We start from the raw sequence: 18,109 nt of genomic DNA on the forward strand, positions 1-18,109 counted from the left end.
AAATATAATTAAACATGGTACAATATTAAAATATTTTAAACATTTAAAATACGAATAATTTTTTTAAAAATCCAATATATAAGCAACACATCAACAGAGGTCCAAACTACTCCACAAGCGCATTTTCCTTCAAGCGCATTTCGCTTCAAGCGCATTTCCCTTCAAAAGTTTTTCTCTGGCTCGGATAGTAACCTGAACAAGGTTGCCTGCCTTCCTCCCTCACTAGCTTTCCAGGTTCCAGGGGGCCTGGAAAAAAATTCTCTAGAGTATCCAAGTTCATTCTACAGATATCAGATGCCCTGAAAACTATGCATCCCAGGGCTTCTTCTGACTGCAGCTAGGACAGAGGGGGCCTTGCAGAGAGGCCACCAGTGAGAATTTCTTGCTGCCGCCACCACATCGTTCAGCCCTTTTCAGGGAAGGAAAAAGGGTGGTGGGGATGGGGAGTCATTTGGACCACTCCCCCCATCATGCTCATGATGACACCATCAGTATTGGTACATAGTTCAAATACAGGACTGGGCTCAGAACAAAAACATCTGTTTTCTGATTTTGGTGGGAAATAATTTGGTTTGCTGAGCTAAATTCCTATCTCAGCGAAGGAAATTTCACTAATCTAAACCTATTATCTAAATTTACTTTAATCTAAACCATTGCACATCAGACATAACCTATTGAAAATGATGTTTTATTATATACTTGTTATGAATTTTTTCTGACTTTTCTTTAAAATGGAGAGGAATGTAATGTGTTTTTTATCATGCTTTCTTCTAAACCACTTTGAGCATAGTGTATATGGAAAAGCAGAATACAAATAAAGTGATTGATTGATTAGAAGTCTACTTAAGCAAATCACAAAGCAGCCCTAGGTTCCCAAATTTGGTTATAGCATAATACCAGTTATTATAAGAGAACTTGAAACATGTTTTGAAAATTATGGTCAGTATCCAATGCTGCTACTGCGCTTCCTTCCGCTCATTCTGCTGCACCAGTGGGATCCACTGTTAGTGCAACAGTAGTTCATGCTGCCTAAAGCAACCTTGGAAACAAGCAGAAACACTATTTCCTGGATCAGAACAGGTCAGCTGATCAGGACAGTTCAGCAGAGCCCTTGTTCCAGGAACAAGCATTTATACTTGTTTCTGGTTGATTTAAGAACTGCTAGCTCCCAGTTGTGCTAGCAGTTGGTCCTGCTGACGTGTGGGCAGCATTGGGTACTGCATTTGCACATTCTCACACACACACTTCAAAGACTTACCACAGACAGTGAATTTGAAAGCAGTGTTCCATCTTGGCCAAGCATATTGGAGACGGTGATTTCAGGTAGGTCCATGTTTTGTGGATGGAATGGAAGCAGACCATTATGGTTGATAGGATGACACAGTGAAGGATAACCAGATTCTGTGTCATTCAAATGTACCAGTGAGTGGTCAGGTAATGAAGGTGGAGTGATAGGAGGTATGTTAAAATCTTCACTTTCAAGACTTGGGCCTGGAAAAGACTGTGGAAAAACGAAAGAGAGTTTCAATTAAAATATTTTACATATAATAGGGCAGGATAAAACAAACAACAAAATAAATGCAGTAAGAGTACAATCCTTTGCGTGTTTAGACAGTTAAGTCCTACAACTCCCAGCATTCCCCATGCTCTCTGGGGAACGTTGGGAGTTGTAGGACTTCTTTCTGCCTAAATATGCATAGTATTGCCCTTTTAGAGTCTCGGATAAAATGACCATACCCCCATTCCAACTCTATAGACAGCATTAAGCAGTAGTTTCTGCTTTGCACAAGAGAGACCATTTTAAACACTCATGCATTGCAATAAAGCAATTGCACTACTATGTATGGAATAAGAATTGCCTCAAAGGCATAAAACCTTTGATATTTTCACAGCTTCCATTAGACAGAAATCACCTCTACCCCAGCGGCTGAATTGAAAGGCCCCATTACAATTTTCTAAGAGTCTTCATTGGGCTGAATACCTTTTTCATGGGAACTGAGGAAGAGGAATGCAATTTAAAAAATTAATATTGGATCAAAAAGACCTCATAAGACTCTCTGCCACTCAAGAGCAAAAATAATAGAAGTTGGGGGAGGGGGAGAGAAATCTAGTTCTTGAGTGTTGCTCTAACGTGTACAGAAGAAGAATACATTTATTCTGCTACTACTAGAAGCAGAAAATTAACCTAGAAATAGTATGGACTGCATGAAAATACACTGGGGTCCTGATTCAGCTCTACTCATGTCAACAGACACAAATTTCAGCTATGCATGCCGATGCACCAGCCAAGATTGTCAGCGATAACGACATAACTAGCTAGCACCTAGTGTCTGTTTTGAAGGAGAATGTGAATAGTCTAGATAGCACAATTCACCATTGTCCCAACAAGTGACTGGTACTTGTTTCCAAACCAGTCCTTCTAGTTTCCAAACCAATGACAGGAAACAAGCATGTAGCTCCAGAATCTAGATGCACCCTGCACCCAGTCGCATAGCACCCATTTACACACATGGCCCAGAACCCCAAAAGAGGTGTATGTACAGAGAACTGCTTCTAGGCATGTATTATGCAGCTGGAATGGGTTACGTAGCTGTAACCGCATTCCAAATGACAATACAAAATAAACTACATATTATTATTTTAAATTCAAATTAATGTAAAATCATTCACCTAAATTTTCATTTGATAGCTTAATTTTCAAATTTATGCTGGCTGGTGGTGTTAATTAGGCAGATGGCAAATGACCAACAAAAGTAGAATAACAATTTTCTAAACAGTGAACAAACTGAACTAAGCTGAAAGTCAGCAAGACAAGTGGCGAAAACGTATATTGAAAATCATTTGAGGTCTTCTTCAGATGTTCAGCATAAATTGTGCTCTGTTGATTTTCATCAGCTTTGTTCTTCTACAAAGGATTTTTAAGTGCATTATTAAAACTGATCCATGTTATGAAAAGGACTAGTAGTGTGAATGCAGGTGTGTGCTGGGGGTGGGTTGCAGCATTACAGCCCCTAAAATCATTCTGCCTTTAGGTGCATGTTTACTGGAGCAATGTTGAACATCACAAAAAGTTCCTGAATGACTTGAAAACCATAAAACAGAGGAACAATTTGGCACTTGTTTAGATTCTCTCACTTCTTAGTCTCTTTTCAACCTACCTATTTTGCCCCTACCCCAAGCACAGATTGTGGCTGAGGAGAACCTGCATCAGTGTGCACTGCTCAATGCATCACTGAACCTGCAAAAGAGGAGTTATTGAGATCATTTCCCTTCACTGACATAGAGGAAAAGCTGAGTCAGATGCTCTGGGAAGCTCAGCTGCTGAACAAAATACTATGGCACCAGCCCCCAGCATATCACTTGTAAGAAATATTGCTGGAGCTTTATATGACAGTTGGACGGGGGTGAGGGGGCTCTGGCAGTACAAAGGACACTGAGTTGTTTACAGAATCAATCATTTTAAATACACACAAGATGGGTGAGAATCCAACATCGCTTTCCTGCTAACAAAAGGAGGCCCAAGTATTCAGGAGGCCCAAGTATTCCTTGGAAGAGTGTAAGCAGTTTTACCAGATATGCAATGGAGGAAGGAAAGTACATTTGTGTTCTGGTGACACATGTTTTCCATTTAGAAAAGAAAGGCGTTTTAGAATGGTCCTCTTCTGGCAGAACGTAGATATCCTTACAAGACTTAATATGCCTTGGGAAACCCCAAATTCCCTGAACAATGGTCATTGAAACCGCCCTTCTGTGCTATGGTTCAGGAAGAGATGCTTCAGAAGCACCTATCAATTTCACCTGCCTTCTTTCTAAGATACCACTTTGGGGTTTGATGTGGGCACTTTCTAGTATGTTTTGGTTGAATTGCCAAGGGTTTCTAGTGAATTCAGTGCACCGGGTTATTGAATGGCCTGGTGATTCTAACCCAAGGCATCCCTCTGGCAAAATGAGGACAAACAACCTCATCAGTTTCCTTCTTACTGAAGAAATAGCAGGAAAACACCATGAATAACACTTAACAGCTTTGTTCTGTATGTCAAAGGAAGAAAGAGCAGGAAACCAACCTTTAAGTTAGGGTCCTTTATGTTATGTCCCCTTTTTTTAAAGATGGCTTTTGGCAGCATTGAACAAACCAAACCAAACCGAGAATCTTCATGCTCCCAGGAAAGCTAATCTATTGGATTAGGCCACACTTTCTTTGTGCCACTCAATTTAATAACAGAGGGTTGGAACCAGAAAAATGTGAGCAGAGTTCTACTCATGTAATGGGGCTCTCACACACCCCTTGCCCCCACTGCAGCCCCCATGCTCTCAGAAATCTGCTCTTGTGAAGGTGTTTGTTTTTTTTAATTTGTTTTACACTACCCTGATGTTTTATTTTAAATTCAGGCAGTATATAAAAGCAAATAAATAAATAAATTCTGGAATGGCATGGGATGAGGCTTGGGGGATGCATCAGGAGGGGATATTAGGGGTGAGGCGGGCACTTCATTTGAGTGGAAGTGCTTTCCATTTATATAAGGCCCCATTTGCTCCAGCCCAGAGCTATCATTTCCTTTAGTCTTTGATGATATAACATTTTGTGATAGAAACATGCAGTATCCTTAACAAAATTCAGTCATTTGTTTTCTAACAGAATGTCAGACTACAGTAGATATTTATGTTCAACAATGAAAGTGAAGACACTAGGCCAACTAAATAAGAGCTATTATAGACTGAGCTATTTAACTGGGCTGTAAAATTTGTCCTAACACTTTGTGGCTGAACCATGAAGCCTAAGTCCACCTTTCACCTTTTGATTACATGGAAATGGCCTTGTTTATTCTTTTGTTTGTTCAGTTACAATCCAAATAAGATACCAGGCATTTTCCTCCATCACATGTAGGGCTAAAAATGGGGATGGGATGTATGTGAGTATTGTTTCCTTCCCCCAAGCATCCTGCGCCTCCGGTTAGCTCAGAGACTTTGTGCAGTGAGTGTGAAGATCTGCAAAGGGGATGGTGTGTTTGGCCAAATCACTTACAAAGCCCTTTGCACACAATGCACTTAAGGGTGCAATTCTATGCATGCTTGGGCAGGAAAAAAATCCTATAACTCCCAGTACTGGGAATTGTAGGACTTTTCTGTCTAAATATGCATAGAATTGTACCTTCCGTCTCTGAGCTAGTGTGAATGCTTGCACAAGTACCATTCCAGTTTAACCCTAGGCATGATATAGTCAAATCCCTGCATTGGGCAGCTGGCTCACTACAGGCCGACTCCTTTGTCAGTATTCTGCGTTCCCAATTATCTCTCCTTTTCTCATATCTATTAGATATTAATATGACTGAATATGTATTACTGTGAAATTATTATCTCAATTGAGGGCAACAAAAGATAGCCTGATCCACTTATAATCAATGGTCAGATACTCGATATCTTCAGTGAGTCTAGTCTTGCATCTTATACTCAATTACATATGCCTACATCACCATGATTTTAGTGGAATTAGCATACATATAGCTAGAAGCAAGAATGTACCCATAATTTGTTAAAACAGGGGAAAGCTTCCACTTGTATCGTTCTAGAAGCTGGGAATAAATTAACAGAGGTAATTATGAGGATCTTAATTTTAAGTCTTAATATACAAGTGTTGTTCAACATTTTTCTAACAAGACATAAAGAAGACTGGATAGCTTGAAACCATAATACATTACTGTACAGCTCTTCGATTGGCTATATAAATCATCTTAACACTCAGCAAGAATTGTCCAACAGCACCACTGATATGTTCAAGTCAATGATCCTGCAAAGAATGTTTTGTATTTCTGTATTGGGCAGACAACAGCAATAAATCACAATCATTTTAAAAACACACAATAAATTAATTTATCAAACAGAAGTCATCAAGAACATATTGCTGCAGAAGGTACATTCCCCCCCCAATGTTCATCAATTTCTTTAATCCACATTAGATAAAGGGCACTGCTTCAAGCAAAACATTAATTTTCCACTACAAGACCAAGAGAGTGTTGACTGCAGCATAAATGACTTTTTTAAAACAGCAATTTCAAAGACCCCTTAAAAAAGGCATTTATTAATTAAGCATACCTCTTCAAATTTCCCTCATTATTTCCACATAGTGGTGTGTGTGTGTGTGTGTGTGTGTGTGTGTAGAGAGAGAGAGAGAGAGAGAGATCACAATCGCAAGGCATTTCATAGTCAGCCAAAATGTGCCATTACCACAAGTATAATCACCTTTCGATGTTAATTAAAGACAATCTAACACCACAGATGAAAGTATCTACTTAGCAACTTGTACCAGATGAGCAGCAATTGTCGCTGAACAAGTAACTAAGCAGCATTACCTCCTTGTGGTCATTCCTGTGATCCCCCTTTGAACTGGAAAAAGGCACCTCTGAGAATGGCAATGAAAGACCAATGTGATCCTAACTGCAGCATCCATGCTGGCCTCACAAAAGATGAGAGCAATCTAGGGGCAGCATGGGGGCTGCAAGATGGAAATCTATTCCATTCCTTCCACTGATGGAATGACATCACTGGATCCAAGCCTAGTTTGAAATCTGTACCTCACGTTTCAACTATCAAGTTGGGCTTATAGAGATTTTTTTAAAAATTAAATTCTTCCCTTCTGTTCTTGAATTTATTTCCTTGGATTGTCCATTAAATTTGACACCCATTACTTTTATATCTTAGTATTTGAGGGATGAGGGGTAGCTTTAAGTGTTGTTGATGTTGTTTTTAAATTTAAAAAATCCTTCAGTCCTGAACATGCAATTTATTTAATCTATACATTTCCTTTTCACCAACAAATCATGCACAAGGCAGTTAACTATAATAAAAACTAAGATTAAAACAAAAGCTTAATTAAAATCAATCTTAAAAACAAGCAGATCAGAAACTTTCTTGGAAGAAAGTTTCACTGAGATCAATGGTGCATGCTTGTAAGTGCTGTTTTAAAGATCAGGATGTTAGAAGTATAAGTTATGCTGGAAATTTAGCAACCATAATGCAGCATGAAAAGATGTCCAAATATTAACATTATGTCTATCGAACAATGTATATTATACACCACATTTAACTTGTCAGATGCTTCATTAGCATCTTCGACTCTAAACTGACAACAAATGCTGAGCTTTTAATATGTTAACTTTATTCTAATAGGTTACAATACTAAATTCATTTACTCAGGAGTAAGTCCTGTTTAATGCACAGGGATTTTCTTCTGAGTAAACATATATAGGATTATGCTGCTAAAATGTAAATATATAGTGTGGCTATTTTAAATATTACCACTTAAAAGGCCAAATATACACTGACAAATCTTTATCAACAGTGCAAATATTATATTATATTAGAACATGTTGAAGTGTTCATTTGCGCATATTTTGCGTAGTTGTGTTTTTCTTTGGCATTTTATGGTTTGCAATGGCACACCCCTCATCAGCAACATACAGGACATATTATCTGGGGGGTTGGGGCTAACGGAAGTGGGGAAGAGAGCATTTTTACCTATTCCCTCCCCCCCTTATCTCTTATATGATTTCCAATACTGTTCTTGAGTATTGGAAACAACTCTCAGAGTGTGTGTGTGTGTTTTTAGGAGAATACAGGGAGCTGCAAGTGGCATGGGGTAATCTGTGAATACGTCCTCCTTCCCTTCCATCAGAAGCACTCACAGCACCCTTTCCAGGAGCAGAACTTCAATCACCCTAGGACACAACCCATTAAAAATGAAGAATATAAGAAAGTAGAATTGAGCTAACACCATTCTGTTTCAGTTTTGTTATCACCGAAAAACTTTTAATTTTCTGATTTTCAGTGCTCAGTACAAATTTGTTCTATTATCAAAGTAACACAAAACCCTCCAAATAATAACCAAATATTATTCTTCCTCATCCCAGGCCAGACATTAAGCATTGCCCAAACTCAAAGGAAGCTGCACAAAACCCTGAAAGGGACACTTTTTTAAAGCTCTAGGAAGCTTTGCAGTACCAAGAGTCTATTAGAGGTGATGCCATTTTCGTTTGAGACAGTTGGTGCAAGTGGAGGTGTGCAATTTAATATGTAAAAGTGTCCTGAGCCTGAACAATAAGAGTGGGTTTAAATAAAATAATAATAACTGCAGGACTAAGCCTTGTGTGTGAGCTCAGTATGGCATCTAAATAACTGAACCTTTAACTGGCTACCAGTCCACCATTTGTACTTACAGTATACAGATTATTATGAGTACTTCTGCTAGCTCTTCAGACATTTTTATAAACTGCAAGAAATATACGAGCGATTAAAAGAAATAATTCTGAAAAACAGACTGCCGTGAGAGACGCCAATTTAAGGCAACAACATAAACAATAGTAACTTGTGTGCTCAAGTGAAGCATCTTTTTAATTTTGAGTAATGAAGATGTCAAGCCAAATGCTAGAGTAGTTTAACTTAATTAGGTGTCCTATTTTTCCAGGCAGCCTTTCATTTCCCATTGAAAACTCAGCTTGTATGCAAGGCAGCAAGAGCAATTTTGTCTGTAATGAATACCTCTGGGATTGCACCGAGTAATCATTTGAATGCTATGCTGAATACGGGTTTGAGTAACTAGTTTGGGCTTGTTGAGATGCCAGACATCGTGAGACTAAATGGATTAATCTATAGCATACTATCATTATTGTTTCACTGGGTCAGGGGTCAATAGGTCAAACTGACTTTATAGCAGGAACCTTTGCCATAAAGAATAGGTCCAAAGTCGTTTGCCTAATAAGTCGTTCAAAAATACATAAATGCCCACAGATAGAACAAGACGGTCATCTCACTGATGAAGTTCACTATTTTCCATGGATATTTCCCTTCATCTTGCCACTGTTGCCCTAGAAAGTTTCCTAAAAAGGATCCTAACTTTTTATGATACCTCAGCAAATCATTTTGTACATGGAGTCCAAAATGACATACAAGGGATATTTTAAGGGATATTTTACACTGGCTAACGGCAAGCAAGAGTAGGCATTAGGAATGAAGAAGAAATAACTCCAGTACTGTAACTGAAAATTTATCATTAGATTATTGATTTTCTGCTTGCTTTCCTTATGTTAAAATAATAGTGTTAGTTGTTTTTTGTACTATTGATTAATAGAGAAACCAGCAACTGCAGCTGATATGGATTGTGTAATACATTATAATTAACACACAATGTTTAAATTAATGCACCTTTTTAATGAGGTATGGTCTTCTAGGGAAAATAATAATTGTGCTTGAATTCTTAGACTGAACTATGAAGGGAACATGCCAGACTACAATATGGAACCTGCTTAACTGATAATGGGAAAGATAGAAGATTGGGGGAGAGAAACCACAATGGCCCCGTTAAGAAGACACATTAAACCACAGCTTCAGCCATGGTGGTAAAGCCAGAAAGCCAGGCTGTGTTCAGAAGACATGGCTTTAACTGCAGTGAATAAGGCTTTTTGCCTTAGTCACCATGGTTAAAGGCGTGGTTTAAGATGTCTTCTGAACACAGCCCAACTTTCTGGCTTAACCACCATGGTTAATGGGGCCAATCTCTCAACCATGCAACCAATCCATGAACAAAACAACTAGAAAACAAAACTCAAAAAACTCATTGCAGTCTTAATATGGCCATATTAGAAAAGATAGGGAGAATGAGAAAAAAAATCCACCCCTATCTTACCAGCAATTTATTCTCTCGCTCAGAGTTGTGCGTCACTGTTTTAGAGTCTGACATTGGAGATAATTAATTCCTAATCACAAATACAGCAATCAGTTAGACCTCAACAGTTACATATATCAAGATGCCAGATATCTAGAGACTTATCAAAATGGACAATGGCCATTCAGGTGGGGCACTATCACCAAACCTCCTAAGTGGGTTTACCTATCCTATAATCACAATCAATGAACCCTTGACCAAATGAAGTTCTCTCTCCAGTTGCTAAAAGATACTAATATGTGAAGAGAGTCTCATATCTTGCTCCATGACATGCTCTATCACCTTGACCCATGGAGAATACCATCAGGAGGTGCATACAGATGACCATGGAAGATTGCCGTGGAGAAAAGGAAAGAAGGAAGTCTCTACTGTGTGTTACAGTCCATACCATTTTAAATATCACCATGCCGTTGTTCAAATATTAATGAAAATGTCCTATTTTACTATGTGATAATGAATATATGGATGGTGAAAATATTTTAGAATCTGCCTGGGATGCATAGCATTATACTAGATATTTGTCACCAAGAATACAATATTTACATATATAAAATATACACAAGCCTAGCAGCATCAAACAGTCTTCTGGGACAAGCTAAAAGAATATCATTAATTTTTATGGTATAGTTATACTTTTGGCTCATTTCCAAGAATGGCTTTCTGTGGAAATTATTTCAAGTCTAGAATTATGCTGTTTGCTTGCAGCAACATCACAGGAACAGTAGTGAGCCATATGTTGCTACTTAGCAACTTAGTACATAAGTCCCAAAGCATGTACCGATTTGAAAATTGAACAGAAATGATAATTGTCAAGTGATGCTGTGAGGCAAGTTGTCTTGGATTACCAAGCTATGCAGATGTTTGATGTTCTACTTTTCATGATTGACAGATGAGTTTTTATTTATGTTAGCCTAAAGGTGATAAATTGATTTTAAAAGCCTTAAAATAAGACACAATGATGCCTCCTTGAATACAGACACATTCTAGCAAACGTAAGGAATTGGAAGTCAGGTTTTCTTAGCACATTTATCTTATTTCTCATGCTGAAATTTAAATTCACCAACAGCAGCATGTACATTTTTCAACTTTCTTGTCATATTGGATTGTACATAATAGAAGAACCAGAGTACTAAAATAAAATTATTCTGAATGATGTATTTAATATTTAATATTATATCTATAAAATATATGGATGTTCAACAATTAAAAGAGCATTATACTATCCTTTTGGGAATCCTCAAGCCAGTCCTTTGCTTGTACATAAAATCTGAAACCTTCTTTTTCATATACCGTTTTTAAAAAATCTAAGGAAGTGATTTAAATGTATGCACAATGTACAGATTCCCATCAGAAGGAAAATGGCTCTTTTCGAAAACATGGAGGTGCATTCTTTGTTCAAAACTATTTAAGACAGACATAATGATTCTCTGAAAGGTAGCAGCTGCTTTGTAACAGCAATCATTCAGAGAGTTTGTACTTCTACAATTTCAAACAAATTCAATTAGTCCTTGTGCTTGAAAGCCCTTAAGGCAAGAACAAGATGATGCCTGGTTGCTTTAATCTAACAGTACTGCTAAACTTGTCAAGACAGTTTTTGGATGTAAAGGTTAAAAAAGAATATTCCCTCCCCCCAACTTTTAATCAAACACTTCTATTCAAAGCTATGTACTGAACTTAGGATATTCTTAGCCAAGCAAGTTCAATCATATAAGTTCATTCTTCCAATAAGGCACTCTCAATAAATTTAGCAGCAGACTGGGGAGTAATATGTTGGAAACACTTTCTTTTCAAAAAAAATAAGTTATGTATTAAAGAAACAATATGAAGTTATAAAATAAAATATGGATAAATGTATATGAAAGCTGTAAAATAGTATTGATTGGATCCAGAGTTGCATGGAGTAGAACTCTGCAAACTGGATGATCATGCGGACAGAGGGGTGGGTGGGTGGGTGATTTTCATCAATGTCCCCTTCTTCACTGCAGCCCCTTCGCTCCCATAAATTTGCTGTGGGGGGGGGTTGGGTTACCTTCTAGAAAAGTGTTTGAGGTGGCACTGGGTACTGCAGATGAAAGGAAGGGTCAACAAAAGCCACTCTACCCACTTACACTAACAGAGAAGCTCTGCTTGATTCTGGTTCACCCCATCAACAGAATGAGCTGTTTCGTTTATGGAGGAACAACTCAGGATCTAATCCTATGATTCCATGAATTTTTCCAAAAGGCACTCTTAAAATAAATTTAACAGCAGACTAGGAAGGAATGGGCAGTGATTACGTGCTTTTTAAATATTGTACTATGATCCACTCAATGTTAAGGGTAATTAAGCAAGTCAAGAAACAGAATGAATTTATAAATTAAAGCATTTATGACAGCTGTAAAATACTATGCCTCCCTAAATATATCTTAGAATAATGTAATTTTCCAAGGGAACTCATTCCTGCATAATATAGCTGTCAGATAATTAAAAATAGATTTGATATTTACATAAATATAACAAATTTCAAACAATTAAACCAAAAATTACCATAAGGCTTAAAAGCAGCATCAGCAGTCATCCTCATATTACATTAATTTCTTCATGAAGACATTGCTATGTTTTATTGAGTACTTGTAATATACAGCTATCTATCGATCAGGTCTCATGTAGATAATACCTAATTCTCACTTTCCTCTTTGTGTAGAATTATTTATCTGTATTACCTAAACTACCACAAATGTTACATGCCCCCACTTATTTATTCATTTTATTTCTACACCTCTTTCTGGAACCAACAAAGATGGTTTACAAAAATTCAAAAAGCAAGCATGATAAACAAATACAAATATATAACATTAAAAACAACCTTTAAACCAAAAAGTGAAATTAAAAATGTACATGTTTATCCCTTCCCTGAAGGAAGAGAAAGTGGGTACCAGTAACCTACCACAACAGGGCTAAGTTGCATGTGTGCAAAGCTTATGGCAATCCAATATTCCTAAGTGAAATGTTGGGGAAATATTGCTCTCACTGACAACTACCAAAATACATGTTATGGTTCATCTTCAAAGTCTATGTACAGTTCCTCTCATATATATATATATATATATATATATATATATATATATATATATATATAAACATGTAGAAGTCTCCACTTTAGCAATATTACATTGGAAGACTAGAAAAGTTTCTGTAAAATGGATTAGGATGCATCCAAGTAGGTGGGGTATTTACCCTAACCCTAACATAGGCCACAAAGCAGCAGAGCAAACTGGGCATGGCCAGATTATCAAGAGAGCTGGGAGAGGTTATTAATTCCAACTGCCCAGGCTCTACTAACAGTGCCACAGTAAAGAAAAAACCTGGAAGAGGGTTCTGTGTGTGTTGTGCCATCCAAGTCTGTGTGAGGAATGCCCTGTCCCACAGGGAAACTTGAAATACCTACCCCTAAAGGTCTTTTAAGGTGGAAAGAGTATTTCCAACAGAGCTGATGCAGCTTGTGGGTGGGACCCAAAAAGACCCCTCTTCCAGTTCTTCCCCCAACTGGATAGTACTAAGTTGCCTTTCCAGCTTGCTCTTGGGTCTATTGGTACTGATGCTGAACGCTGGGTCAGTTCAATATAAAGTATCTCTCATCCATTATTAGATTTTGGATGAGGGGGCCAGTGTAGTTGCATTGTTGAAATCTAGTTAGGGGGAGCTGGGAAGAATTAGCCTCTCCCAACTGTGCACTCCTGGATACATGCTGCAGCACCAATAGACTTGAGGATTGGGCGTGGATTACTGGGATCTATAGGAATTCCATCTCCTTTTCCATGCTTCCTTTCTGAGTGCTAATCTAGAGTGTTTAAAACTTGTGTGGGGCAACTTGGACCTATTGAGGCCATCAGATCTGAGGTAGCTCTGGACTTCATGGTTACCCTGACAACCATGAGATTGTTCTAATACCCTTGGCCTAACACATGCAGAAGGATGCACTCTGGATTTTGCTTTTTCAATCAGGTAGGAGGATGATAACTTCATCTTACCTTGTTCATTCATTGTTATTTATTACAGTCACAGACCAGCAAAATCAACACCAACCATACAAAAGATAGATAAAAAGTGACATAAAAACAAAATACAGCTTGGTGAGTTGCTTCTCTCAGAAGGATTGCAATGTTATTTTTCTAATTTGCATTACCTTGTTGGATCACCTGTGCTGGGAGATAAGACATGGGTAGTCTTATCTTGGATAAGTTGATTCTCTTGGACCTCTCAGCAGCTATCAACACCATCAACCATGACAGCTTTCTGGTTGGGCTGCTTCAATTGGGATTTGGAGGTACTCTATTGTGGCGGTTCCATTCCTACTTGAATTATCGATTCCAAAAGGTGGTGTTGGGGAATTATCGCTCTGCCCTGTGGCACTTATACTACGGGATTCTAGAGGACTGTATTTTATACCCCATACTGTTTAACATTTATATGACATGGCTAGGGAAGGTCATCTGGAAATGCAGACTGAAGTGTCACCAGTATGTGGATAACACCCAGCTCTACCTCTTCTCTTCATCTAATCCAGGTGAGGCACTGAACCAATGCCTGGATGAGGGTCAATAAATGGACAATCCTGACAAAAAGGAAGTTTTGTTAGTGGGTAGTCCTTCTGTCCTGCTGGGTAGTGTTCATTTTGTTCTAGAGCGAGTTGCATTCCCTCTAAATGATCAGGTTCACAGTTTGGGAGTTCTCCTTGATCCAGCAACATCACTGGAGTGGCCTCTGGAGCTAAGAGCACATTAGGCCAATATGGCAGTTGGGATCCTATCTGAAAAGAGACAGCCATACTACGGTTGTCCATGCTCCTTTTACTTTGGTTGAATTACTGCAATGCGTTATATATGGGCCTGCGTTTGAAAACAGGCCAGAAACTTCAGCTAGTCCAAAATATGGCAGCAAGACTTAAATGGGAGTGATCTCGCGTCTTTATTAATCTTATCCCCGCTATCCTCCCGTCCTTGCTCCACATCATTAATTCTTCTCTGTCCTCTGGTTCATTTCCTTCTGCTTTTAAACATGCTACAGTCTCTCCCATTCTCAAAAAACCCACTCTTGATCGACTATCTCTGTCTAACTACCGACCTGTCTCTCTGTTGCCTCTTGTCTCAAAGATCCTGGAACGTGTGGCCTACTCTCGTTGTCTTGACTTTCTCTCTAGTAACTCTGCTCTGGATCCCTTTCAATCTGGATTCCGTCCTTTGCATTCCACTGAAACAGCCCTTACCAAGATCACCAATGATCTTCTTACTGCCAAGTCTAAAGGCCATTATTCCGTTCTTATTCTCCTTGATCTAACTGCAGCCTTTGACACGGTTGATCACGATCTTCTCTTAGATTCCCTCCATGACCTTGGACTCTGTGGCTCTGTCTATAACTGGTTCGCCTCCTATCTAGAGGGTCGCTCTTTCAGCGTGCCGGCTAACGGCACCTCGTCCTCCTCCTTTCCCCTTTCAGTAGGGGTTCCGCAAGGCTCGGTGCTTGGCCCGTTGTTGTTTTCTTTATACATGCTGCCCTTGGGTAAGCTTATTCAATCTCATGGCCTCCAATATCACCTGTATGCCGATGATACACAATTATATCTCTCATCTCCGGAACTTTCTCCTGATGTTCACGATTGTATCTCGGCATGTCTTTCAGATATCTCAGCCTGGCTGCTTCATCGTCGTTTGAAACTTAATATGGCAAAAACCGAACTGCTTGTTTTTCCTCCTAAACCTTCCCCTCACCTCTCATTCTCTCTTACTGTCAACGATGTCACGCTTACTCCGGTCAAGGAAGCTCGTAGTCTTGGCTTTATATTTGATTCCTGGCTCTCCTTTATTCCTCATATCGAGGCAGTAGCTAAATCCTGTCGTTTCTTCCTGTATAATATTGCCAGGATTCGACCATTTTTGTCTGTCTCTTCTGCCAAGACTCTCGTTCATGCACTGGTTATCTCTCGGTTGGACTACTGCAACCTTCTTCTCTCTGGCCTTCCTTCGTCTCACATCAGTCCGCTGGTCTCTGTCCACCACTCTGCCACTAAGATCATCTTCTTGGCCCGCCGCTCTGACCATGTCACTCCACTTTTGAAATCTCTTCATTGGCTTCCAATTCACTCCAGAATCCAATATAAACTTCTCCTGTTGACCTTCAAAGCTTTTCACTGTCTAGCTCCTGCCTATCTCTCCTCTCTCATCTCACACTATTGCCCCACTCGTGCTCTCCGCTCCTCTGATGCCATGCTTCTCGCCTGCCCAAGGACCTCTACTTCCCTTACTCGGCTTCGTCCTTTTTCTTCTGCTGCCCCTTACGCCTGGAACGCTCTTCCAGAACACTTGAGAACTACAAACTCAATCAAAACTCAATTAAAACTCAGCTAAAAACTTTTCTGTTCCCTATAGCTTTTAAATATTGAGTTTGTTCTGACTCTATACTGTTTAGCTTCACCCTACCCAGTGCCTGTTTACACTTCCCTGTGCCTGTTTGCATTCTCTTTCCCTCCTTATTGTTTACTACAACTTTATTAGATTGTAAGCCTATGCGGCAGGGTCTTGCTATTTACTGTGTAATCTGTACAGCACCATGTACATTGATGGTGCTATATAAATAAATAAATAAATAAATAATAATAATAATAATAATAATAATAATAATAATAATAATAATAATAATGGATTATACGATCACATTACACCACTGCTTTGTGATCTGCACTGTCTTCCAATAAATTTCCCAGCCCATTTCAAAGTGCTGGCATTAAAGTCATCTTCTGAGGACCTTTTCCAATGCCCCCTATGAATAAGGTCAGGTGGGGCGGTTGTACTCAAGGCGGCTTACAGAACCAATTAAATTAAAACAATACATTAAAATGCAATAAAAAACAGAACAATTACAGAAAAAATATCATTAAAAACTACACCCAACCCACCAGACCCACTTCCAGGTTAAAGGCCTTCTTAAGTAAAGTCGTCCTTGCCAGCTGGTGGAAGGACACCAAAGAGGGAGGGAACCTACCCTCCCTTGGGAAGGAGATCCATAGCCTGGGAGCGGCCACCAAACTTTATGGTAGGTGTTCCAGGTGGGGCTTAGAAAGCAATGAAATACTAAAACTAATTTTGGGGATAACCTCCCACCACCAGCACCACCTTAGAAAATAAATGTGAGTAAACCAGTCCTTCAGCCCAAACAAGCCTGAACATGATAAGTAAAGCAATTTGTGGCACCTGTGGCTTATAATGATTAACTTGTCTGTTGTCTGTAGTCAGATAAACAAATAGCATGCACCTGTAAAGACTATTTCCTAAAGGTAAAACAACTGCTTGGGAATGATCATGCTGGCAAAACAGCTGCTTGCATTCTGGAGAGCAAACGAGGTAGTATCTTCAACAACTGCCAACTCTGGTGTTTTATCAGTGCTATCTCATTAGCTGGAAACAAGGCTTAAATGCTTTGTTTATAAATTATGATTATTTCTGATTGCAGCAGTTACTGATAGTGCCACTCATTTGCAATGCAATTCTTTGAATTTGTTTAATTACAATTTGAAACAAGGCAGAGAAGATTAATTAACCCACCTGGCTGGCTGGCACATACTCCTGGCTCGGCTCTGTCATACTCATATACATGTTTTCACCGTCAAACTGCAAATGAAAATATATATACATTTTTAGGAGGGGAAATCAGCAAGATTTCATTCTTCTAGCATCAAGAGACAAACAGTAGCCATAAAAAAATTACAGCTTGGTTTGAGAGATGTGTAATTGAACATGCGCATCCCGTCTTTGATGTTCCTCTTGTCATCCTTATTGACCCTGGATGTCAGTGATTAGGAGTAATTAGTGCTCTAGTAATTACAGCAAGCAATGAATGGTTTCTTTTCATCTGCAATCTGTTTTAAAACAAAATGGCTCACTTTGTGCACTATGTATACTTATTGCTGTTAGTGGCAATGAAGTAGTAAGCAAACTGAACATTTCCTGAACAGAAAAGAAGAATAATGGAAAAGTACTAAAATGCCTTTTAATATATTCAAAGTTTCAGTCGTGATAAAGAACAATTTCAAAACAAATTAGTTCTTACCTTAATGGAACACGCATTTAGAAAATAAGCAAATGTATTAGATATCTGAGAAGCAAAATATATTAGTAGACAAACAAAGATGTGTAGGACAATATTTTGCTTGAAGGAGTGAAAATAACTTTCTCTATACTATCATCACTGAAATTACCATTCTAGTGAAATGGAAGAATTTGTAACTTTTCTACTCTTAAATACAGATTTGTGACAAAAATTAAATGACATAAACTAAAAGTATAGAGTGAGGTTCAAGAGACTGATACAAAATAGGCAGAAAAACACAAACAATAGAATGAAGCAGAGGCAAGGGTATGT

The 18,109-nt window shown here is 38.7% G+C and overlaps 1 protein-coding gene across 3 annotated transcripts in view; it reads right to left on the reverse strand.

The window, feature by feature from the left end:
• Positions 1-18,109, reverse strand: part of TOX (thymocyte selection associated high mobility group box) — a 236,707-nt gene that overhangs the window by 96,519 nt on the left and 122,079 nt on the right. For all 3 annotated transcript variants that reach the window (XM_063130763.1, XM_063130762.1, XM_063130764.1), the window contains exons 2-3: positions 17,293-17,358; positions 1,259-1,501 (exon numbers count right to left, since the gene is read on the reverse strand). In XM_063130763.1, coding sequence (XP_062986833.1) covers positions 1,259-1,501; positions 17,293-17,358 — 309 coding nt within the window. The remainder of the gene's footprint in view (positions 1-1,258; positions 1,502-17,292; positions 17,359-18,109) is intronic.

Source organism: Elgaria multicarinata, chromosome 7 (assembly GCF_023053635.1).
Source record: "Elgaria multicarinata webbii isolate HBS135686 ecotype San Diego chromosome 7, rElgMul1.1.pri, whole genome shotgun sequence".
Lineage (NCBI taxonomy): Eukaryota > Metazoa > Chordata > Lepidosauria > Squamata > Anguidae > Elgaria > Elgaria multicarinata.